Here is a 27,075-nt window from a genome sequence, read left to right on the forward strand (position 1 = left end):
AATTTAATAATGTATTATGGTTCTATTACCTATTATTTTGTGAATTTTTGTTCCTTGAAACTGCGATGAATTCTAAAAAACCTCTGAAATAACCTTTTGGAATGACCCTTTTAAAAAAAGCATTAGGTTCTCTATCATCTTATGACACTTATATTTTTTATTTATATAATATTTTTCCACTGAGTATGCATACGTAAAGGAACTAATGAAGAAATAGAATTTTATAGTCGAAAAAAGTTTGGTTCAAGTGACCCGAGTATTTTTTAAATGCACCTTTCATATACACTTCACGATGGATGTGAGCGTTGTGGGGGCCCTCGGCGATCGCGGACCTGGCCAGACCACCCCTGCCCCCATAATTTTTTACGTACAGATCACTTGACTCTGTGCTGAAAAGATTCAACAATTTCAAAGACAGGAGTGATAATGTCAGTTATCTTACCTCATGTAAACATTTCACCAATGTATGCAGCAGAGCTCTCTTGTAAGACTTTTTACAGAATGCCCAGATTTCCACTCTCCCTCTACCATTGGTACACTATTTATTGCTTTTGTTAGCCTGATACTTGAGGACTCCTCAGTGATCCTTACCAGACATGCCACATTGATGCCTTGGAGCAAGTTCAAGTTAAGTTTTTAAGGCTCGCCAGGGTAAGACTGGGTTTCAACTACAGAGAAGTGCCCAATACCACCTTACGGTTTTCACTGGCATTCTCACTCTTGGAGGCAAGACAGAAGATGAATAGCACGATTCTGCTCCATGAAATGATTAATGGAGCTCTAGGCTGCCAAGAGATTCTCTCTGCGCTGGAGTTTAGAACCATGAGGTGCACTTGTCCATGGAAATCTGAAGAAGTGCCATGCCATCACTCAACAGTCATCATAGCTCCATTCCTCATCTATTAAGGCTTGGAAATGAGATTGCAACAGAGGTAGAGTTTTTTGGATCCACTTCCAAAGATTTCACAATAAGTATTAACAGGATACCAATAGTATCTTTGTTGTATATTATTGCTACCCTTTAAGTTTTTTCTGGATAAAATATTTATTGCCATTGTTCAAGCTTACTATCATGTATTAAATTACTTAATTCCATTCTGTGTCAGCATTAGAGACATAATGTTGTTTCTTTTACGTTTTCACAGTTTAATATGCACTGTAATTGTTAACTGTTACTACATATTACCAATAAATTTAAATCACAACGTAGCCATTAATTTAACATTTATTATTAATTAATAATGTTATGTTTTGTAAGGCCTGACGTTATTTTTTTCATTGTACTTTCATGCTTGCTTTACCACACAATGTTAAATAATTTATGCATCTGTCCTTGTGGTACATTAAACTGGCACTGCACTGATTTTCTTATCCTTACCATATCTATTCTTTCTTTCTTATCTATACTATACTGTCATTATGTTATGTTTTATTAATAATTCATAACCTTTTGTAGTCCCACTGCAGGTAACAGAATCTCATATTGGCCATCTTGTTGTTGATAGATATACTTAATGGGTTACCATTTGAAATAAAATAAAGACATGGGTTTAATCCCACTATTTATTATAAAATTCAATTTCAATAGTATGTACATAATAATTTATTTCTCTCCTCTCATGTTTTTAAAACTTCTGTATTTTTATGTACATAGATTCATTTTCAAAAATACTGATCATTTACACAAAATGAATGACAAAATAAGTATTGAATATTTAATTCAATAAATGTTTCAGTCTCAACTATGACCCTTAAGGATTTACCAACATAGAGGAATGATTTACATGTACTACATACATAATATGGATAATTTCATAGAACAATGTGGTACACCTTACCTTTGTTATGAATTGCACAAAATAATATAAGTAGAAAAATTATGAATTTGATAGACTGATACTATGAAAAAAGTACACCTCTATAATAATGGAGTAAAATGATGAATATGTGTATTGAAAACCCAAATGCTCCCTGCAGTGCTCCACATTCATGATAATGTTTTTACCACTATTACTTCATCACAGTTTTTTATAATTAATTCATAAAAATAACAACATAATTCGCTTGTAATTATGGGCAGGTCCAATATATGCTACAATTCACCTAACATCTTTGTAGCTGCAGATTTTCCGGAAAACCACAAGAAATTTCATAGACAGATTATATTCCTGATTGGAAACAGATGTATGTACTTGCATTGAATATCTATCATAAAAAGCATGAATCCCAAGTCAAATAAAACAAAAAATCAAGTATCTTGCAATTTAATGATTCCCACTTCTTCAGCAAGTAAAATAACGGAAAACATCAATTCATGGGCGCCCATATCCCACAGACTTCATGCCACAAAGCCTGATGTCCATATGTACCAAAAACAAATAACTCTCCCTCGCAAAATTTTTAATTTTTATTTCTCTTAGCAAATGTTTGTAGCCAATGCCACTCTGTCAGTATTTACTGATTTTTTAAATTAATTCATGGTATTATGTTCATATTTTGAACTCTCAAATATGGTTTCATAACAAAAAAAAAACCCAAAAATTTCAACATTCCCCTTCAAGGCACCCCTGACTGGATTCACAACATTTGAATGCGGAATTCCTGCGATAAAATTAGGAAACTCCACTATACAACATACTTGTCCACCTGTAACATTTAAAGCTTTAAAATATAACTTAACCAGCCTAACTTTCTAATAGAGTTCATGACGTAAAACTAAACTTGGAATAGGAACAAGGACCACAAGTTTTAAATAAAAATGCAACTGCAAATATACATTATGTCAATTGCCCCTGTATAGGAAAATTGAGAAAAGTATGGGACCAGTCTTTTCCCGCAATCACATACATATCTCTGTTTCAGATGATAGGATGGAAGAAGATGAAATAAGAGTGTGAAGCCTTAAAACACCTCGGATATTAGGCATTAATAATATACACATTTTACTTACAAAAGTTTAAAAATATCCATCAGCACAAAAGATTTCAAATTGCTAAGCCAACATATCCAAATCATTTCCTATTGAAGTCCAGTCATCATTATCAGGAGGAAAGTGGTCTGTCACATGCTTTTGAAACACTTCAAAGGGTGTGGAATAAGCCCATTTCATACCACACATCGGACAGGTGTGCACCTGCTCTTTGGCAACAGAAGTTGAGCTTTCTTTATTACCAACTGAAAGGACATTGTCAAGCTTATCATCATTTACTTCTCCAGTCCACTGATCCTTAAATTTCATCTCCCCTTCATTGAGTTTTAAATTATTGTCAATTCCTCCATCATCTGTCATTACATCAATTTCCTTCCATTTCCCATGCTTTGAAAGGCACTGTGGGCAGAAACTTTTTGCCCGAGCTGTAATGAAAACATTCAAACTAATGTTACATCAATTTTCACCATGCATGGTCCACATATGACATTTCAGGAAAGGTAAAAAAAATCAAGAATGATCATATTTTAAAAAATAAAAAAAATTCACTATAGCAAGACTTCTCACCCTACCATGATTAACACTAAAACACCAGAGGGGTAATTTTGACTGCACTTGAAATTTCATATGGCCACCCCTCAACTTTTTTTTGGCATAAAAGCATTTCTCTTGATTTTTATTACCTTGTATGTAATGTCATTATTTCACCACTAAGGTTTTTATATGGGCTAATTGGTAATTTTTATAAACTATAATTAAAATATCAAGGCCATAATTTTAACCATGGGTCCAACATGTAAAGGAAGAATACTATTTTTTGTTCAACAACTACATATTTAAATGTTCCACACAAAAGTGAGTGAGATGTAGTAGTGGCTTAGAAAGTATTGGCTTTTATAATTTCAAGCACTGCAAAGTTTAGACAGAATAAGGACGGAGGGGATTTCTAGAGTTGAGTTAATGGGCATAACATAATTTTCCTTCTCTGTTTCTTGATGATTTATAGTCATCAATTATTTAAAACATGAAATTTAACAATATCATTTAATGAAATAGGACGTATTAAACTCATATTAATTTTTTACATAAAAATGGGATGTAAAATGAGATAAATATCATTTTACTACTACAACTATGAGTAAAGCTGTACCAGATAATATGACCCATATGAGAGAAACTCACACAAATAATTTGCTACAAAGATGCTATGTCATGTGCAGTGTTGTCATGTCATTAGTGTATCATCACAAGAAGTAGAAGTACATCATCAGAAGAGGTACATGTTGACTAAGATGCATAACCCTCATTTCCTGACTTGATTGTCTCAATGAATTGTTTTTCATGGTATGTCTTTGCCCAAAAATCTACCAGTCAAGTCATTTTTACACCTGATTTTATCACCAAACAAAATAAATCCAAATATTCAAGTTAAGTAGCTACATCAATCTTAATTATCATAGGGCTTAATATACCCACAAACAAAACCAGCCAGGGGGTGTGGGATAAATATCTACATCCCCCACAGTTCATTTATTTTTTCCTAGGAATTCAAATTCAAGAAGTTCAAATAGTTGAATCACCTAATACCTCCACTGATGAGCTTTTTACACTATTCGATATGCAATGACACAAAGTTATCAATTATTCGAATTTCAAATAAACAGCACTGATCGTACGTGATTCAATTTAAATCCGTTGACAATGGTTAGATCTTACTTGAAGGTTTGCACATTTTGTAGGTTCAATTATTTAACAATATTTTTACAAAAACTTATCATTGAAAATAAGCATTAGAATATGTATAATCCTGATGACTCCACGAGAACAACACTAAGAAGAATGTATGCATTATTTCAAATGCGCACGCGAACGCTGTTCTTTTTCCGACTCCCTTTTGCATGATCAAATTTACATTTTACATATTCTAATTTTAAAGTTATTTCCAATTTTGTATTTAATTTTAGCTTTTCAAAGAATGCAGTAAAACAATACTAATAATATAACCTTCAATACGTATATAAGAAAGAACAAAAGCATCGCGGCTCCTCTTGTGTGCAAGTTTGATGTAATCGTGGTGACAGTTGCATCCGGATTTGGGAGCCATATTGAAGTAGAATAACTCGCAAAGAGCTCAGTATTTTTTTTTTTCATTTGTACTTGAAATAGGTGGAAAAATGCATATTCAGTAATGTAGTATTCGATATTCAAGTGAGGCATTCGGGAATAAAATTAAGTATTTGATATTCAAATACGAGAAAAATGCTATTCGACCCATCTCTATTTATTTCACATGTTACCACAGGGGCCAGGCCTCAAAATGAGGAAAATGAAGAAAAAATTTAGAACCATAGTTGTAATGAGCTTAACCCATTTCAATCTAACTCTGGTGGATGTATTACCCCTATATTCCCAGGATTTCATCAGTGGTGCCGACTCCATGGGGCCTGAGGGGGCCCGAGCCCCCTCGAAAATTCATTATGGGTGTGAAGAAAAAATGTGTCATGCTTTCCGATTTTCCCCATAGTGTCCAGATATCGAGATTCGAGTGATCAGGGTTCTAATGTTGATCATATGACTCTTCTAAAATGCTTAAAAAACTTAAAACTCACTACTTTGAAAATTTCCCGGGGCAAGATCCCCGGTTTGGGCCCCCCAATATATTTTGCAAGTCGTCGTCCCTGGATTTCACAATAGTTTTTTTTTTGAGATTTTGATTCAAATTTAGGTTAGAAATATGTATTATTTTAACCATAAATTAGCATGAAAATCACATATTTTTAATTGATGAAGCCATTTTTTTTAGGATGATTGAAAATTACCACTTGGGATACTAGGTTATGGAATTACATGCAGACTCTTTATATTCCCCACTAATATGTTTGGTGTTGGAAATAAGAAAAGAAGTTCAACAATTGCCTCTGCAATGCACTGCCAATTGTTTCCGCGATGGGGAACTAGCATGAATTTTTTTTTATTTCACAGGCAGACAGAAAATTTTCCTTCACGAAATATTCGATGATAAATATAACGAATTTTAAAGCCCGTCAAAAACTCCCTCACCCCCCCCAAGCCACTGCTGTGATTGTTTATCAGTTACTAGCAGTTATGAGAGCTTCGTTTGTGAGACCTGTAGGTCATTTTCAATTTAAAGCAAAATATCCGACGATCGAGGCTCAGAGCCCTCGTATTCTGTAGTATTTATAATATATATACCCGAGTAAGCGTATAAAATATAAAACTGTACCAGTGAAACCAAAAATTTTATAACACCTAAATAACATCGTTGTAACAGTGAGAGCCACAGCCTTTGAAGGTGGATACGTTGATTTTAAGTTGGTGTTATCGATGGCACCTCATTCATACATGTAATTAGAAAAATTCTGATGTTTTCTAATGTCCACAATGTTTTAATATACAATAACTTCATCTATTTCTTCGTAGGTACCAGAAAATCCGTCGTATAGGACTGCCTGTGCTTGTATTATAAGGTGAATACAACTTTTGCTCGCAGCTTGGAGATTTCTACGAACATCTTTTGTGTGAAAATAGTGTTATTTTCAACGTGATAAATCCCATTATTCTACTTCTGATAACCACATTACCAGTGATTGTTATGCACAAAGTTTGACAAGGTTGAAAAATATCGGCCAAGAGTTGTAATTATTAGTTATTAGTGCTCCATCATGATTGAATTACAAGCAGTGCTATTACACTAAAGATAAATGTCTGACAGTATATGAATCATCAGTGGCCTGTTCACCCGCATTGTTCACAGTAGGTATGACATTTCACGATCAAGCTATCAATATCAAAGCTGTGCGTGAAGTTTGTTTTTCTAGTACATGAACCATATCAACAAATAGCAGTGAGAAAAGTCACCTGTGCTGCTTGCGTGGGCTAATTTAAGGCTTTAGTTCAGTGAATAAATAGTAGTTTTCATCATAATGAGCTCTGTGATTGTACATGATGAATATAAAAATGGTTGTTACTTCCACTTTTTGCTGATTGTATTAGCCTATTTCCCATTATTTTTAATGGTGTGAGCTTCTATATTGTTCGTAAATTTTTCTAAATTATTGAAATGCATTGTAGCTTGTGTGCGTGTTGGCAGGGGAACCTCTCAGATGAATTCTGTTTCTTGTGCTCTCTTAATTGGCATTAGCTTTCCAAACCCCACTACTTACACGAAAAGAATGCAGAGCAACAGATTATTTGTTATTTCACTGGAGTTAAGCGTTTTTATCTGTGATTAAGGCTCTCCAGCTATGCATTCATAATGGATTTTCGGCAGAAAGAGAATTGGACAACCTTAGGTCGGATAGGACTACCTTCTCCGCTAATGCAGCATTGCCAAATTCAACATCAAAGCTCGTAAGCTTAAGAAGGCATTGTCTAATAACTATTGTTCTAAATACAGTAAAACCTCTTTACATCGTAATGGAGGGGACCAAAATTTGGGCATTTTGATGTATGGAGGTTCACTATAGAGAGGTTTTAGCGATAGGCACCATGTTTTCATATCCTTCCGAAATGAAAGGCACTGCTGTCTTTTAAACCAAAGTATTTATAAGTTTAGACAAAATAAATATATGTTCACTCATGCATGCATTAGTGAAAATATATTTATTATTTAATAATGACAGAAAGCAAGCGCTGCTGCATAATTTTTACCATGATTCGAGAGCTCTCTTAATTCAACAGTCACTTAAAATGATTAGGATAGTTGGATACCTTTTTTCTTATTTACTGTTAGATATTCTCTTACACGATACAAAACGGCCATAACTAATTGTTTATGTGAAATTTACAGCATATTAAAGGTGTATAAGAAAGAAATGAGCGTGAAACAGTAATCGCTGAAAATGTCATTCCATGAGCGTAATTGCGGCTGCATTAATGGTCTCTAGTTGTCTCGATACAATTTGCGGAGGTAGTTAGGCCATTTCGGGGGTGTCTCCTTGGTATGATAAGCGGAGGTTTCACGAGATAAAGAGATTCACTATATAGATGTTTGCCTAAAAATTTACATGTAAATCTGACAGGACCATAGGGGTGGTATGAAATATGGAGGTTTACTATGTAAAGAGGTTCACTACATAGAGATTTTACTGCATGTATATAAGCTGAAAGAACACATGTCAATACAAAATTAATTTACTGAAAGTCACATACAAGAACCACTTAGCAAGTTATGAGTCATTAAATGTCCATACAGGAAACCCCTCCCATGCATCAGGGATGTAAAATAATTTAACCTAAGGTACACCTATCTTGGCCCCCACCATTATCATACATCCATCATTGTAAGCTATTTCTGAGCACAATGACCCCCAGTTCATCAAAGAAACTGAAGCAGATCTGAAAAGTCAATTTTGCCAAGCCGAATTGGATGGATATTCCTGAAGTGTCCTGATAGATCAAACCCGTTCTCATCAGCGAGGGTACATATGTACTGCATTGCAGCTATATGAAAGTGTCAAGTGGTGTATGGTTGTCCCTCAGGAGTGAATATCAGTGAGGAGGCCCAGCCCTTCCAAAATGAAGACCTATAATCAGCACTTTACTGTTACATACAATTAAGTTCTCCAACTGTTTTCTCTCTACCCACCCTAAAACCTTTCAGCCTGTAATCCTTCCCCCCAAATAATTTGCACCCTCCCCTCCATAAAATCTTACATTCACCAACGAATAGTGGCCTATCATCCCTCCAACACCACTTCAACTACTGTGGCACTACATATTGCCTTCTTTCACTGGATTACAGCACTTTATGATCCACAATACAACATGCACACAAAAGCTTAACTGAAGAAAAATAAATCACCAATCTCATTTTATAACTTAACTTTTGTATGCTTAGGTGAAGATTGTCCATACACCAAAATAAAAATTGCATTGCCATTTAAAAAATTTAAACAAACTAATATGGGATACAAAATAATGAATAGCATACCCTCTTTTAAAGATGTAACTTTAGCTATAGCACTTTTCAATGCATTCTGTTGATCAAGCAAAGCTTCCTTCATTTTCTCCAGGTCTTTGCAGTTTTCTTTTATCAGTTTAACAGCATGGTTTTCATCTTCATAGACAAATGAAAGGCCCATTGTGTTCAAGTTAAAAGACGGTGATGTGTCATTGTTCATCTCTACCATCTGAAAATTAAAATGATTAACTCATTTAATAAAATCCTTAAGTTTAAAGTTTCACAATTGTAGTCTGCCAAGTCTGAAAAAAACACTTAAATAATTTTAAGGGTAAATTTAGAATATCAACATTTGCACTTCAATAGGAAACTGAAAATTTGACTCAATGAATTAATAAGACCCTAAATAGAGGTGGCAAATAAAAGATATGTACAATAATATTGATGACATAAGATGTATTAGCAAGTTCAGTACTATACATTTCATAAGAGAGAATCATGTAGGTACTCATGAAGGGTGTAGTGAGAGACAAGTAATGCATATCTCATTTTGACACACTAAATCTATTGAACTTCTTAACATGGGGAAATAATATACAATAAAGAAGTTAAGTGGTTATTCCGTGAAATACGCAAATATTGAAAACACTAGTAGATTCCTTGTCAGCACACATTAATATTCTATACCCAAACCCCATCATTACCCACTTTAACTTACCAACCTTTGACTTAATAGCGACAATAAGAATCAGCCATTCTAAAAATATTTATGCATTCCCAGTTGGGAAAGTTTGTGCAGAATTAAGTTTTAAGTATGTACTTCAAAGTATGTGCACAGTTGAATTAATTCAGATCGAATGTGCTCAGAACGTTCATAGAACATGCAGGGGTCTTTCCTCGCCGCACTAACTTTGAACATGAGCAAAGTGAACATTGTAAGCATATTCACTGAACTAAGTTGGGGAACTAGGGCAAAGATAGTTGATTTAGCACATTACTTGACTGATGTCCACATGTTATACGACCCATGATGCAGGAGGAGTGTGGAAAACACCTCCCAATTCACATGAAGCTCAAAGATTATTTCATATTCTCCTACCAAATGTCTACTTAACATGAGAGCAACGTTCGCATGAATACTAATGCCTATATTACTTATTTTGCGGAAATCCTGAATGCGAATTCTTGCAAATATTTGGACCACAACACTATAAGCTACATTTTATACTTGTATTTTTTATCTTCGTAAAAAATGTTCATTTTTATTAACACAATAATTGGAAAAAGGCGGTAGGATTTGAATCCACACCAAGCAAAGCTAATGGTACAGAAAACACGGACTTGAGATCGTGGAACGGCTGGGCAGAGGCCTATGGGTGAAGATGACTGGAGTGGTAGGAGGGGAGGAGGGTGAAGAGGGGAGAATCCTTGCGCTTGGATAGGTAAACCCTTTTACCGCTGGCTACATGTGGTTTGAACTAGTGTAAGAATCTCACGTCAGCGTAAAAAACAAAATATGTAGTTCGAAGTTATATGTGCATTGTGCTTGTTGTTTTAACACTCAGCAGATGTTAGATTCCTATTAACTATAGAAAATATTATTATTGTGAGGTACACCAGATTTCTTTCTGACTAAAGCACAATTTTGTAAATAAATAGTATCCTTCGCTGAAGCATCCCTAGACACGGTGCTGCGACCTGGAGTGGCTCTAGGTGACACTGAATCATATTACTTTCACTCTATCTGTAACTCGTGGTGCTTGGAATTGTGAGCTGAGAAGAGCCCCATGGAACCGGAGCAGAAGAGAATGAGCAGACTACTGATCAAGTTGGATTAATGAGTGTGGTAGTTCATTCTATAGTTTTGTTGATATCCTCAATCAGAAGAATAATTATTAAAAAGGCTTAGTGTTCCTGCTCAAAGGATAGTTGTCGTCTTTCACAACGCAGCGGGACCCAGTTGATATTTTTCTTCAACTGCAGTGTTTGTGGTAATACTTAAACGTGGTCTGACCTGATGACAAGTGGGAGAAAAAAATTTTGGATGATGATCATGAGTGTGGTAATTCTTTCAATAGTTATATTAATATCATTCTAGAATTGTAGAATATTGTTATGAATGCTCCAGGTTGATACTCAATAAAGATCGTCAGGTAGTGCATGATGCATATTCAACTTAAGTCCAAAGTACCACTTCAAATGAAGGTCCACCACCATGCACATCCTATGAATAAAATTTGCACCTTCTTACAGCATGATCTGGCCAATAGTATTGCAAGATGAATATCCTTTGGAGCAACTTTGAACCTTCTTACAGCACTATCCAGCCAAGGGTAGCGGAGGATTAATATCCTTTGAAGCAACTTTGAACCTTCTTACAGCACGATCTGGCTAAGGGTAGTGCAAGATGAATATACGATGAACATCCTTTGCACTACTTCAGGAGAATATACTTTGAACTTGGATAGTGCACCATTAGTTGATTCTTTGGACGTTCATGAAGAACATTCTTTGCACTAAAGATGGTGCACTACAGAATATTCTTTGCATATCTTTTGAACAAACTTTTCCCCACTGGGTTGACCTAACAGAAAGTAGCAGGGGTGCCGACTTACAAAAAATATTAGGGGGGCCCCAACCGGGGACCTTTCCCCAGTAAATTTTATAAGTAGTGAATTTTAAAATTTTTAAGCATTTTAGAAGAATCATATGATCAACATTAGAACCCTGATCACTCGAATCTCGATATCTGGACACTCCGGGGAAAATTGACTAGCCTGACACATTTTTTCCTCACACCTGTAATGAATTTTTGGGGGGGCTCGGGCCCCCTCAGGCCCCATGGAGTCGGCGCCAATGGAAAGTAGGTATAAGATTTCAAATTCATTATGAATATAATAAAGTTAAAGGATAAGAACTTTATACAGCTAGATTCTGGTACAAAAAATATTATGGGAGTCTAACGAGGGTAGACGCACGTTTTTATTTTGAGAGACATACGAGTCAGATGGGGAATAGATTTACTTTCTGGCATACCTATACCTTTAATTTTGATAATTTGTAATTTTTATGTAATGGGCTCATTCACCAATTTTATTTTATTTTTTATTGTGATAGAGTTTGAAAAATAAAGAGACATATTTTTTCTGCTTTTCGATCTGTCCCCTACTTCTCAAGTTAGTTGCAGGAAAAAATTGATGGATGTCACCCTTATGTAGATAAGTCAATGGACATCACAAACTCATGCTGAACATGTCACTGCATCTCTGCTACTCCTGTGCCTTGACCTTGCATGGTTCAGTGTTCTTTACACTCCTGATAGCAATTCTTTCCCTTAGTTAAGGTGCCCTCCTCAACAAGTAAATGAGAAAGATCTTTTATGACGGCACAAACTCTTGAAAAGTGGGCAGCAACTTCTCTGCTTTCTTATTTTACACTTACAAGCAAATCGCTGAAAAGGAAAGATTGTCTTTTTCTTGTTAAAAATCATCTATCATATTCTTTTAATAAAATGTGATTTTTTCCCTTGATCAGTATGCACTCTGGTTGAGGCTAAAAACAAACTTCGGCAGGGCAATATTTAAATTCTTGTCTATCTTTTAATCTTCATGGAGGCTTCAAGTAAAGAACCTAAATTTTTACGAATCTTAGATGTGCTATTTGGGGAGTACAGAGGACATCAAAAAGACTATTTAAAGGCCTGTATACACCATAGATTAACATGTACGATTTAATGTCTGATTCCATGGAAGATTTTGGTAGACCAGAACAGAACATGCACGAATGCATGAGTCAAATAAGAAAAGCTACTATTTTCTGTTCATTAATTTCTTCAGCACAAAAAGCTGAAGAGGTTAGGGAGGCTGTAAAACCCCATTAAATACTTCCAGATTGGAGAGATCACACCAGGAAAGGTTTTCAAACTATGGCCTCGACGTAAGACATAAAGTCCTCACCTGAGCATACTGCTGCTCTAATTCACTTTTCTCCTGCTGAATGCTGTTCAATAGTTTCAATGATATTTCCTCCAAACTGCCATCAATTTGTCCTGAAACGATACTTTAGTTAATTTTGAAATAAATACCACAACCAATGCGAGCAATAATACAGATGAAACATACTTAATGAATTTATTTCCGAACCAGATTTTTTTGATTGATTGGTCTCGTTCAAATTTTTAGAAGCAACTGAAGTCGAGTCACCTCTCTGGGACGGATGTTTAACATCTCCTTTCGATTTCTTTGGCGAATTACTGAGGGACCCGGAAGTGTGCTGATTTAACGTATCGGATATTTTCGATAGATGCCCCCCGAGGGACTTGTTAACTTTAGTCATATGCGATAAGCGGTTCCATAACTGCTTGTTTTCTGTAACGACCATTATAATTTGATGAGATAGTTGAGACTTCTGGCTTGTCAGTTGGGTCACTTGTTCTTTCAGTTGCTCCAGCTGTTGTTGTGAAGAGTCGCCTGATGGACCGCTATGTGGATCAATTTCACAATCACATTTATGAGACTTCAACCGAGAATTTTCTTCTTCTAAATGAGATAGTCGCTGTTGCAACCTGTGACATCGTTCTTTCATTGTCTGTAGGGCAACTTGAAGGGCAAAATGAGATCCTGTCAACTCCATTCCATCGTAGTGCTGAGCCCTACACGGCTCGCTTTCATCTTTGCTGAAACTCATTTTAGCATTTTTCTCCTATAATTTTGGGTAAGTTTGCCGATTAATTCTACAATAAGTCACATCATAAGTCCTCAAGTTATCAAAGACACTTATCTCATATCAAATCACGATTACATTACAATAATTTTGCTGATTACCCACCGATGGCATTTTCTAATCTTTTTTATCAAGTATCCATCACCGTTATCGCTCCATGACATTCTTCATTACGATGGCCAAAACATCACGAAGATCGAAAAATGAGAAAATTCACGGCACCCACCAGTCAATCAACGTTTACCATGATACGATAAACATCACATTTCGATTTGCAGATTTTTTTCTTGTTTTTCCAATCGACAGTCATATCGAAGTATCGATGTAGAAATTTTTCGATAAATTTACTGCAAATGAAGTGAATCATTTTATCATACGCATTTAGATAAAAAATTTTGGTGCATATTGTCAGCATTTGATGTAAATCTTTGCTCCTGCAACTTTCGGTTAAGTACGCGGCGAACGTGTTCCATGTCGCAAATCTTGTCTCTGACCGCGTAATATTGCTGATAAAGGATATGTTTTCTTATCCGCCACCCAGCTGAGCAATCTTGTTTTCATAGGGGTACTAGAGAGAAGGTGCAGTATATTCTTGAAACTTAAAAAAAATCACACTAAGACTTTGATTTGATATTCTAAGTAATTTAATGCTCGTTCCTTTGTGAACTGATTCTGCAAATAATGTGTTTTGATCATCCACCGCTTTAATTACCACTATTTCTCTACTTGATGGAATTCGTTCTAAAGTTCCTTCTTAGGACTTAAAGTAGTGTATAGTGTATTTTTTAACATTTCGTTTTTTCCCTTTCCTTTCCTTGAAAATTTCAGCGGTAATTGTCTGTCGATTTGAAGGTTGAAATAATAAACTGATGGTCTGCTGTGTGTTTCAGTTATCTCTAGAATTTGGGAACTAACGTCTCTGAAAATGGCCGAGTCGATTTATGGAGACAACTACGAGCAAGGTAATAAAGGAAGCTGTTCATAATTTTGGGCAATTATGCGTAGCATTGTTTCATAGATTATAATTAATGAAAACTGTATGAATTCCAATTTTTAGGTTCTTCTTCAAGTGTTGGGGCTGCAGATTCGGATCTTAAATTAGAGCCTTCGAGTCCCACAGAACGATTTCCATTTTCTCGGTGCAGTAGCACTGGCTCCATCCATACATTGTCATCTTCTGCCCACAACACAGGTTCGATGTTGATTCGATATTCTTTCTTTAATTAGTTGGTATTCTACTTCAATGGTTATGATGAGATATCTGTTTAAGGATGAGTTTCCCGGTGCGAATCACAGAGATTGATTTCTGCAGTTTTCACTGCATGGTATCCAACCATAGCTCTATGTAGATATAGCAGTTCATTGGAAAATGAATGTTGGGTTCTCCGTGGCATCTTCTTAAAAAACTGATATCGACCATTCAACTGGAACGTAGACCACTCTTCATAATTTTCATCTATCAATCTTATGTCAATATTGATTTATGCATGTATATGTTCTTGGTGGCTTCAGGTTCATCTGTCACCTCAAATGAAACCTCTGCTCATGAATGTTTTGCCCTTTTCCGCCAAGGTATCCTGCCACCATCTAAAAGCCTCCCAACTTTTAACTTACATTCAAACACACGTGGGCACAGAAAGTATCTTTTTACCTGTTTTGAATTCCATACATATTACTCTATTGTAATCAATACCAATAATGTTAGTAGTTTGAAATATTTACTAAGTAACTAAGGGAGTGACGTTTTTTCTATTAAAATCAATTTGAAAATTAAGTCCCAGTGCAATTTCTACAGTTTATATGTGTATTTACTCTATGGAGTTACATTTAGATATTGTTTTTTATTTACTTTTTTTGGTCCTCTAAAAAATTTAGATCTGTAATTTGGGCCTCAAATTATTGTCCTCTCATTATTTTTTTCCATTAGACGACGAAGACAGTGATGGGAAAGGATCTCCCCGCAGTTACAAAGAGAGGAGACGAGAAGCTCATACACAAGCAGAGCAGAAGCGTCGTGATGCTATCAAAAAGGGTTATGATTCTCTTCAGGACCTAGTACCAACATGTCAGCAGCCTGACAGCTCTGGTTACAAGATTAGCAAAGCCACAGTTCTTCAGAAATCCATTGATTATATCCAGGTGATTAAAATTTTATGCAATTTAAGTTGGGAGCCTCTTGAAATTCAGAGTGGACATGCCGAGTGGAGTCTGCATTAATTGGGCTGACACTAGAAGGATCAGACAGGTCATTTTGACAGCCACTACATTAAAGGGCAAAATTTAAACTTCTGTTGTTTTTCCACCTCAATTATCCTGACCTCTAATTTTTGACCATGTGTACTATTGATTTAAATGAACTATTTGGAGCATCCAATTTTGTAACACTACATATTACCTTGCTACAATAAAGAACCACCATCTCTCAAAATGATGGATGGAGCAATTATATGGTGAGGTTCTTATAGTGTTTTTCCTATCAGTGGCGTAACTATGGGGGATGAGGAGATAGATTCCCCTCCCCCCCCACCCAAAGCCCGAGAGAAAGAAAAAATTATATGAAACAATTATCTAGTTTTGACGTATAATAAATGCAACTGCTTAAAATTAAATTTTAAGTGCAAAAAAGATGTAAAATGTATTTCCAGGCATGTCATTTTTCAAAATTTTTCCCTGTTGCCTGGAGGGGGATCCCCTTCGTACTCCCCAAAGCATATTCCTAGTTACGCCACTGTTTCCTATGGATTCTATAATAGTTTATTAATAGCCATACTTTGTAGTATCTTTCTAATTAGATGCATATTTTCTGTAATTTATTTTATCAGCCACATAGTTATGCCACATTTGTGTTGTTCAGTATTTTAGTTTTTCATTTACAATGTTAGGATTAAGTAAATATTTTCCTACTTCTCAAAAGGGTTGCTGTATACTTTTTCACATAGTTTTTCTTGTTTTGAGTATAATAAAGAGTGAAGTGCATGAGGTCGTTAATTTCCAGCCATTTAGCTGATCAGAGCTCCCATATGGTTGTATATCAATGGGAATTGCTCATTTGTGCGGGTTCTATGCATTCCTATAGCTCTGACATTTAGTACAGTAGACTGTCGTTATTACGAAGTTTACAGGACAAAAAAACCGTAGGTTCATAATATCAAAGTTCGTATGAATGTTTCTTTTAGGAATTGTGGAAAAAAAACAGTACAGTACACTCCCGATTATCTGGGCTAATGATAGGGAGGCACGGCAGGAATTATCGGAAAACACGGATACATAGTACAAACTTTTGCATAAATGTCTTGTAATGTTCATAATTTAGTATAACAAACCATTTATTATTATTTATGCAGTTATTCTATTATTTAAGAGTGCTTCCCGGACTCTTTGAGAGCTTTCTTTCCCAGTTCCCGATCTTTTTAGCAGTGATAACATGGTTGTTCTCGTATTATTAATGCTCCATGTAAGGCCTAGTTTCGAAAACCACACATCAGTGGCTGTGATCAAAAATACAGTAAATTGGGTTTGCACGAATGTTTCAAAACCACTGTATGACGACGGAAACTCGCGCAATTGCTGTGCGCTGTGTATCCGTGATCAAGAAGCGGGGTCGCGCAATGCGGGGCTTGGAAAACAGGAATGCGGTGCTCCCATGAATGCAGCTATCGCGTGATCGCTTCTGTTTTACGAAGGGGATTCTAATGGAAAAAATAAGTCCGGTGTATCCTAGCATTAATGCAATAATTCTGATGATTTTGCGTCCGATTTTATTTTTTTAATAAAATTATTATATTATTATTAAAATTTAGGAAAAAATTGAGCGAGAGTGAAAATCGTGCACAGATAATCCGCAACCTGGATAAACTGCACGGGGAAAATTATGCGGAAATATATATAAACAGGAAAATTCGTTTCAGTTTCTCAATAAAAGAATTTGGCATGACGCAATCGAGGGTTGATATCTTCCGGATTACAGTAAGTCCGATATATGAACTAGATGCATTCCAAGACCTTGTTCCTAAGTTGATAAACCTACATACCGGCCACTGAGAGTTGTCCGATGACAGGTAGAATGGTTTGGGTCGGGGTAGGGGGCAAGGTTGCCAGGTTAGATAGGGAAATGCCTACAAAGGGTTCCGTGAAAAAAGGAGCCATAAGGGACGGTGAGCGTGAAGGACCCAGAGGAAGAATCACTTGTTTTGCTGATTCGAAGAAAGGGTTTGTTTTGGTGGATCAGGCTTATTTCGGTGCTCCATATGCATGTGACAACGTTGCATGACTAGGCGAGGGTGTGAGGTGTATTTGGGGGACAGTGATTGGCTGTAAACATGCTGGCGCAGGGTTATCTGCCCCTCCTATTGTGCCATCATCAGACAACTATCGCTGTATGAAATGAATCTGGGAGTGCTGTTATCCTGCAGAATGCAACACTGCATTACACTTATGAGCTTACCCATGATTGTGATGAACTTATCTCGCTGGGCGTGCGACGCATCCGATAAAATAGCTCCCCGGGGTGACGAAGAACGGGGGAAACGCTGAACAGTTCCTAAATTCGCTCCGGATTCAATGATACTTTGTTCAGATTGTGCCCACAGTGAGAGTTCCTCTACGCTACACTGCATAGCACCGGCCAAATTCAAAATTTTGAATGCTCATATCTCTGAAAATTCATAAATCGAATGTGCGTAGGAAAAGGACTAACTGTACGTCCAATTTACGAGCGGTAATGAGTGGGTCACCATGACTCCACAGGAATGAAGCTTATTATATGATGTTGCATGTACACTGAATGAAGAACCATAATTGACACTCTTGGGTACAGTACACGAGAAGAACTTAAACGTAGTGCGGTTATTATAACTTAGCGTAGTGAATATCCATCTAAATGTCATTGCTTATGCGTGGAACTTCGTAATAAAGTTCATTTTGTAACTGCTGGGACCGGGACGGAGGTTCGTAATTTGGTAGTAATGTTTCTTTTACTATAGCTTGGATAGGCCTTTTCGTCAGGACTAACGATTTGGTTCGTAGTAACGAGAACTTCGTAATAATGTTGTTTGTATTAACAAGAGTCTACTGTAAAACTCTTGCAAGGTTAGTTATTATGATGCATTAGAAATTGTTGCACTGGTGTGCTGATAAAGCATGTACAAAACCTCATTGAAATAGAATAAAGTTTTTCCCTAACCCCTGAGAATCTAACATCAGAATTGTTTCCACAATAGGTGCCTCTGCCAGTAGTACCTGTCCTTACTAGGAAAGGAATACATTTATCAGGTTCAAAGACTTCTCTCGGAGCCACAGTCCAAGTTGAAATTTCTCTTACACTGTGATTCATTAGTTCTACAAGTGCTCATGGTAAACTCTTGATTTTATGAAGCAGGATAATAAGAAGTCTCGATTTTACGAAGAGAAACTGTTGGTCTCTGCAGAAAGCCTATGCTAAATGCACAGCTTATTTGAAGATATGAAACTTGCAAGACTGTTAAGTGGAATCTTAAATGTAATTATCTCCTCTTTGAATTTTTTTCTTTTTTTATTTCAGTACCTACTCCAGAAGAAAAGAAAGGAGGAGGAAGAGCGCAATGCATTGAGGAAGGAGGTAGTTGCCCTACGCATCATGCAAGCTAACTATGAGCAAATTGTGAAAGCACAACAGAACCAACCAGGGCACACGGATATGAGAGTATCAGATGAGGCCAAGTCACAAGTGGTCAGTAATGTCACTCAATTTTGTTTCAAATACTTCTAGCTACCGTTGAAGATACTTAATTATTTAGCATGGTAATTCATATTAATTTCAAGCATGAAAAGTGCTCTACAAATTGATTGATCTTAGTTCAAACTAACCTAAAAATTCTCAAAAATATTCACTTCGATCTTCTGGTTTGCTCGCACTGGCTGAAAACTTCAATATCAATATCAAAATGATGGTTCATATTATAAATTAATTGGTGCCATCTGTCAAATCTCCAAGACCAGTAATTAGTTGGTCATTATTGGTGTTATGTTTGGTTTCCTGGAGGTGATCTTAGGGGATCCCATACACACTTTTCTGAATGTGTCTGCCTATCGATGGGCATGCTGATTCTCCTCCTCCAACCTTTTTGAGTGAGATCTCCGAATAACAAACTCTGCTTTTTCCATTCTCCCTGTCCCAGGGTGGAAATGCTCATGAGGTGATGAATATGTTATACCTTCTCAAACCAGAATATTTGAATAATCAAATAACTGACAAGGATGAAAATACATAATTAAAAACTGATAATTTGATTGGAGGGTGCAGTTATTGCTAAATAATTTCAAGCAGAGCTCCATAAATAATTTTTTCTGCCGAAACAGCGTGCAACGGTCAAGTTCTTCATAAATCTCTGTTCTTGAAAATACATCAATGGGAGATTTAACCTGCGTGATGACTTATAGCCCACTTTCACTTAAGGGGATATGGAATTTGGCATGATGGCTATAACATTTTACATTTCATTTACCAATGTATAGTGAGGAAGATGTATGAAGACACTGTTGATGAGATAGTGGCTGTGGGGTTCTGATGGCCTCTCCAAGCTATTGCTTCAACCTCATATCCACAATGGCAATGTGGGAGGGAAGTGTCTTCTCATGGCATAAGTGAATCAAAGATGATGCTGGCTGCTAACCTCAGCGCAAGTTGTAAACCCTTTCGACAACTTTTGGTGTGATGGTACCAGTCTGAGCTAAGCATCCACACGCTGGGCTGAGATGTCCCAGTTTCCTCTCATTATCCTTCCAATATTCTTCCTAAGTATGGAATCACCATAGACTTAGCAATGCTGTGGAAGCGCTATGGAATTAGTGCAAAGTTAAGAGAGAGCAAGAGCCTCTTCGCTAGAACTACATATATTACCTATTTAGTCTAGAATGGGGAAGCAGAGGAGTTTCTACCAGAATGGGTTACAAATAGAGATGTGCGAATAGTATCCGCGAATACTCAAATACCTCGAATAGTAGAAAGTATTCGATATTCGAGATCTCGAATAGTTATGCCAAAGGTGCCGTCTCGAATACCTCGAATACTTTGAATTTCGTGTCATACACTGCCGCTCGCACGTCGTTGGTAGTTGACTCGGAAAAATGGAGAGAACTCTAATCTTTTAGTGCATGCAGCGCCGTTTTAGGCAAGTTGACGAACTACATCAAATTTGCTGGTTAGAGCGGCGAAAAGATTTCGACGTGGGGAACCGAAATTGATCGGGTAAAAAAATCCGAAAATCCCAGGTGTCCCCCATCAGGAGAACCTCAGTGCCATGGGATAGCAACATTGGCGTATTTCCCACGATCCGCTATCCCCCTCCACTCAGCATTCGCCTCAGCCACTCTGACGATTTCCGCTTCTCCGAAATAAAAAAGGTCCCAGCTCGTGCAGGGATCGTATTACGAAGACCTTAGCTTCGAACAAATATCAAGTTACCGGAAAATAATAGAATCGCGTTTCACCCTTCACTCTTTCTGCCCCGCTGACCATTTTCCCACATCCATCTTTTGATAAAATAAGACGAGGTATTTACCATGTGAACTTTGTGGCTAATAACTACAGGTACTTTTGAATCTTCCCCAGGAGATGAAACCACCATAGGGAGAAACTCGGTGCCGTGGGATAGTGACATTGGCGCATTTCCCACGATCCGCTATCCCCCTCCATTCAGCGTTAGCCCCACCCCCTCCGACGATTTCCTCTTCTCCGAAATCAAACAAAAGGTCCCGGCTCGCGCAGGGATCGTATTACGAAGACCTCAGCCTCGAAAAAAATATCAAGTTACCGGAAAATAATGGAATCGCGTTTCACCCTTCCCTCTTTTTCCCCACTGACCATTATCCCGCATCCATCTTTTGATAAAAATGAGGTGTTTGCCATGTGTCATTTATGGATAATAATGACAGGCACTTACTTAGAATCTTCCCCTGGAGATGAAACTACCATAGGGAGTAACATAGTGGCGTGGGATAGCAACATTGGCGCATTTCCCACGATCCGCTATCCCCCTCCATTCAGCACTAGCCTCACTCACTCTGACGATTTCCTCTTCTTCGAGAGCAAACAAAAGGTTCCAGCTCATGCAGGCATAGTATTACGAAGACCTTAGCTTGGAAAAAAATATCAAGTTACGCGAGTACAATTGGTCTCGCGCCCACCCCTTTTCTCACCCACTGACCTTTTTCTACTTACCTGCTTCGAATTTCCCCCTTTCTGGAGGTCAACTGCTGCATGAGTCATCTACTAGCCCGGAAGGTGTCTAACAATGACTTTCGGCAATTATTATTACACCTTCATTGGATTTAAACATTAGTAATGTGCGCGTAATTTAAAAAAGAATAAGACCAAACACGACGTATTTCTGACTTTATTTAAACATTTTACGCAAGAAAATAAATGCCGGAAGGACGAAGAAATACGACGGAGGCTTAGCATTTTGGCGTAATGCTCAAATAGGGCGCTTCCCTATTATTTTTTTATTGCCTTAATCGAAATATTAATACTCCTGGAGTACGTATTTAACGCTTATAGATTTTTATAAGACGATATCTATTTTTCGCGATTAAATTAAAAGTGAAAATTTTCAAGCGCGCGGGTAAGTATGATTGCCGGGAAAAACTCCGCGTGACGTCGTTCTGCTTCCCGCTGCCGCGAGTGAGGTGATCTAGGGGCGAGGGTCTGAGCGATAATACGACGCAGGATGCTAGCAGGTAGCTGAGTACCATGCTAGCAGGTAGCGCTTGGCTTAAATAAGGATTATTAATACCTTATCAAACGAAGAAAACTTTCCGAACTTAGTCAGTTTTAATAAGTGATTATTAAGACATGTTTCCCTTAGCTCTGTGCCTCACGCATGCATTGGTAACCTCAGACGATGTAAAACTCCTATCCTCTCGTGTATAAACAAGGTCCCTGTGATGTCACGTGGAGTGGCATCGCATGGGCGCCAATCTGGCCTTTTCAAATGAAGATAAAATTGACCATTGCCATTGGTCTAAACCGGTATTCAGGGGCAGATCCAGGATTTCTTTCTGGGAGGGGCACAAGCAAGGCCGTATCCAGGATTTTGTTCAGGGGGGGCACAAGGATACTTCGTCATACAAAACGAACGAAATGATAATGGGACCGTATTAAAAATCTAGCATATTTTTAAGGGTCTGGGGGGGGGGGCACGTGCCCCCCCCCCGGGATCTGCCTGTGCCGGTATTTCTAGAACCAAATAATTTGTATATTATGAATACACCAATGTTGGTTAACGAATCACAATCAATGCCTTTCGTTTTCTTTAATGAAGGAAACCACCCTATTGTTTACATTAAATGAAAATATTCCATTAATCAGCTAAATTCCTGTTTGAATCCTTTAAAGGCAATCACAATCACTTGCCAAAATCTCGGGTTTCCTGCTGCATAGGTGACCTAGTCAAACATTTTCACATTCATCGTTTAGTATTCGAGGTATTCGAAATTCGAGGTATTCGAATATTCGAGCAATGATTTGATATTCGAATTCGATATTCGAATTCGAGAAATCTACTATTCGACCCATCCCTAGTTACAAACACGCCAAATATTCACAGTCCGCTATTTTCACTCACCAACCTTTCCATTTTGACTTTACTACTCTGGTTTCATGACATGACTCTGGTTCACAGTAATCCTTGCACAATTTGGCTCATCCAACACATCCATACTCACTATTTAGTAAAGGATATGGGTGAGGAAAGTGAAAGCAGGGATGGGCCCTGTTCATCACAGTATGTGTACATAGGTATTGCTGGAAATCCCTAAATTTGGTCATTGTTGTTGCAGTATAAAAGATTTGCATATTTTCTTAAAGCTCCTCATATAATCACAATGGATAACATAAGGTGGTCTGAATTGGTAGTGGTTCATTGGATGAGTCAGTGCTGACAGTGGCCTCTATATTTGTATGCAATATTTTTCATATTTGAATGGAAGGTAATTTCAAAATAACCCATCCAAAAATCAAAAATATATACGCAAAATAATGAATGTTTGTAATATGTGAGGTATCAAGAATGTAGTATTGTAGAATTATTTAGATCATATCAACAAAAAGATGTAATGTCACATGGCTAGTCATTAGAAGTAGTAGGGTAGAACATAGGTATGTGTTTGTAGTAAAATTAGAATCAACTCTTGAAATAAATTATTTTGATGAGTGCTATGAATGAATCGGCAAGTGGGGTAGCCAGGAATTTTGTTCGGAGGGTCCAAAACCATGGGAACATTTTTTGAAAAACAGGGTACTTAGTAGAGGGTTTTTAACTAATTTTTACACTTTTCGTTAGAAAAAAACTTTATCTGTCAAAGAAATCTTTTGTAAATTCATGATTTTTTAATATTTTGTTTCCTTTTATGAAGGAAATTAATTGTGTTTTTATATTTGGGAGGGGGGGATCCTGACCCTCCGGACTTCCCCCTTCGCTATGCCTATGCCACCAGAATCAGCACTTAAATATGTATTATTTGAGCGGGGTTACTCATGTCATGTTTAAGAGTCCAAAATGTTTTTTTTTGCCTTGTAGCAGGTTCCTATGTCAATAAGTCACATAGACTATATATTTTTTAAAATATAGATTTTGGTGCTAACATTTTTTAAATCTACAAAGTTTTAAAGTGTGGGGAAATAATTTTAAATGTTCATTTATTAAAGAAGAAGTAGTGGTGCTGGTTATGATCTGTGTAAAAGTGTGTGTTTGTGACCATTGAAAGTTGTTGTTTTATGCGGAGTAAGTATAAAAGTCTGATATATAATTTCAATAAAAGCAACAATTGAATAACTGGATGGTGTTTGTTGGATATTAAAGTAATATTCTAATGGCAATGACTTTTTTTTCTAGTTTCAAGCCATAATGGACTCACTGTTTCAGTCCTTCAACACATCAATTTCAGTCACTAACTTTGCTGAATTATCAGCATGTATATTTAGTTGGCTTGAGGAACACTGTAAACCACAGGTAATGCTTGTTCATAATTATTTTCATAAATATAGTAAAATGGGCATGCCCTGGATCATAGCTAAGGGGAAAAACAATTCAACTTAATTTTGGCTGGTCAGATTAATTTTTACTTAGTACACAGAGTGAAGGTAACAAGCCGATAAAGCTGTTAAAAATGAAAGAATTTGATGTAATATTTCGTTGTTAAATAAATAGTATGTAAATCAGCATGTTAATGCAAATGGTTGTGCATATATATTGTGTTGTGCAAGTTTATGATAATTTTTTAAAAATGCAATGGTTAATAATGAAAGTGAAATCGGCTAATTTATTCATTCTTCTTGAAAGCAGCCAAATATTTTCTTTACATTGTCATGAAATCTTCATGTTAACCAAAGACTTTGGGCCGTATTCTTAGTGGACCCTACATATCCGTCCCTACATAACAAAAGGCCCCTACATGCGTTTCTCAGTCGACCCTACATAAGTGGTGGGGGGTAATTCCGTCGTCAAGTTCTCTGAGATGACGTAGACGACGGCGCAGTGCTAATTTTACACTCTGGTGGTGTAATGGAACTAACTATGAAACTAAGAAAAGACGACCGAAAGTTTATGACCGAGCATATTGTTTTTGTTGGGTGTAGGACTGGTTCAGCTACCCTACATCAAGTAGGGCCCGTTTAGTTCCAAAAACGGCCATATGATAATTATCAAAAACGGCTTGATGTGGCATATGTAGGGCGAGATCGGTTTATGTAGGGGCTGATGACCTATCCAGGGTCGGTTGACCCTACAGGGTCGACTAAGAATACGGCCCTTAGACCATGCCGTAGGTAGATTTAAGGAGGGGGCACCCCTCCAGATGCTTAAACAAACAAAACTTTTAATACTGTTATTTACCTTTGTTTAGTGTATTATGGAGTTTCAATCATTTGAGTTCATATTAATAACTTTGATATTTAAATAAGGAGAATATATATTGCACAGTAATTGTTATATCTTGCTTTTGATCTTAAGTATGAGACGATGGTTTGCCTGTCAGGCCCTTTTGCCCCCCCTGGCTCTGCCCCTGACCTCCCATACCTTTAATGTAAATAGATATTTACATACATATGTAGATGCTTTTTATTGAGAAGCATCAATGTGTTAAAGAGCTTCATTATTGTCGCCTAATTATTCAAAATCATATGGGTAGGAAGGAGAAAATAGCCTGATAGAAGATAGAGCGAACCAAATGATTGGGAGCGAGATAATTGAGAGTTGTCTGTTCTGCTTAGAACGGTATCTTCCAGAATGTTGCCTATAGTCCATGTAAAATTGATGTATAGTAGTACTATTTTTATTATTGGAATTTATGTACGATCTTATCGCATTTATGTTAAGTCTTAGAGTAATAGAAACCCTAAATTTTTGGCATTAAAAAAATTTTAATCTTTCATTCTCTTGTGCTTTTCTTGATTATGAAATAGTCTTTGTGCGGGAATGGTTAGAATACTCTCATATTTCTTGATCTATCTATTTTTATTTAATGTTGTTTCACATTTTCCATTGCAGACTCTGCAGGATTTAGTTCTTTCAGTTTTGCATCAGCTGCAGTCACAAATAGATCAACAAAATATTGCCAAGCCTCATGGATAGGTATTTTTGGTGGCTATCTGATGGCCATTTAATTTACCTGAGAAAAAGATTCTGTACAAAATGAGGAAATTAGGATGGCCATAATAGCCCTATTCCATTTATGTTAATAATGGTTTCATAGAATTTTAGTTACGAATTGTTATGGTTGTGCCATCAGAGGATTTTTTTTAATGTTGTGATTGTGTAGTGAGTGATTGATGATGTAAATTGTTATATTGAACATGAGTTTATTAACTCAATATTCTTATGTGATTTTAAGCCTTGATCATGTTGAATATTTTATTGATGACTATTTCTATTAATTTTAATATGTAATGTGTTTTAAAGAGAAACAGATTTTTATACTTGGTGTTTAAGAGATATTGAATGTGTGCCTGTGGTTGTAAATAAATGGTAAAGATGGACCTGCTTGGTTTTGTTGCATGTTTCTTCTATAAATATTTTCATGCCTTTCATGTATCATTATGAAACCTTATTTTTTTGTTAAATTGCATGGGGAGATCTAAAAACTTTTACTGGGCCTATGGGTCCTGGATACTCTTGTGGCGTGTGATCACTATTCATGCATTATAGTTGCCTATAATGCTAAATACACCAAAATCCCTAAAATTCCCAATTTGGGATGAAATTCTGTTGAATAGTGATTCATGTTTATGTAGCTTATACCTCAATGTATAGAACTGTTTTTTTTACAGTTATTCTCCAAAAATCGAAAGAGCAACTTTTCCCCATTTTCAGTGCTAGTGATTCCTCATTCCATTATAAACGCTGTGAATTAATTAATGAGTTCTCCCTCCTCACCTACTCCATTTGCTTATCGTGGTTGTTTCTCCTTATTTAAAGTTGCAAAATTACACTCAAAGACCAATGCATGCTTTGATTTAAGTGATAAA

General features: G+C 36.7%; 2 protein-coding genes across 3 annotated transcripts; one reads left to right on the top strand and one right to left on the bottom strand.

Annotated features, from left to right (window-relative positions):
* Nucleotides 1–1,547: 1,547 nt before the first annotated feature.
* On the bottom strand, nt 1,548–13,819 carry LOC124165001 (protein spindle-F). Its single transcript, XM_046542241.1, has 5 exons — nt 13,680–13,819; nt 12,974–13,553; nt 12,809–12,900; nt 8,883–9,081; nt 1,548–3,354 (listed from the first exon to the last, which is right to left on the bottom strand). Exons 1-5 carry the CDS (start codon nt 13,686–13,688, stop codon nt 2,993–2,995), a joined length of 1,242 nt encoding a protein of 413 aa, XP_046398197.1. The 5' UTR covers nt 13,689–13,819; the 3' UTR covers nt 1,548–2,992.
* Nucleotides 13,820–13,932: 113 nt separating this feature from the next.
* Nucleotides 13,933–26,586, top strand: LOC124165005 (max-like protein X). 2 transcript variants are annotated; one of them, XM_046542253.1, is made up of 7 exons: nt 13,933–14,153; nt 14,403–14,536; nt 14,632–14,766; nt 15,502–15,713; nt 19,114–19,281; nt 24,446–24,562; nt 26,099–26,586. In XM_046542253.1, exons 2-7 carry the CDS (start codon nt 14,500–14,502, stop codon nt 26,180–26,182), a joined length of 753 nt encoding a protein of 250 aa, XP_046398209.1. In that variant the 5' UTR covers nt 13,933–14,153; nt 14,403–14,499; the 3' UTR covers nt 26,183–26,586. The 2 variants fall into 2 exon arrangements, with proteins under 2 accessions (XP_046398209.1, XP_046398202.1); XM_046542246.1 differs by having other exon boundaries at nt 13,934–14,153; nt 14,465–14,536.
* Nucleotides 26,587–27,075: the final 489 nt, after the last annotated feature.

The sequence above is a fragment of the Ischnura elegans genome, chromosome 1, assembly GCF_921293095.1.
Source record: "Ischnura elegans chromosome 1, ioIscEleg1.1, whole genome shotgun sequence".
Classification (NCBI taxonomy): domain Eukaryota; kingdom Metazoa; phylum Arthropoda; class Insecta; order Odonata; family Coenagrionidae; genus Ischnura; species Ischnura elegans.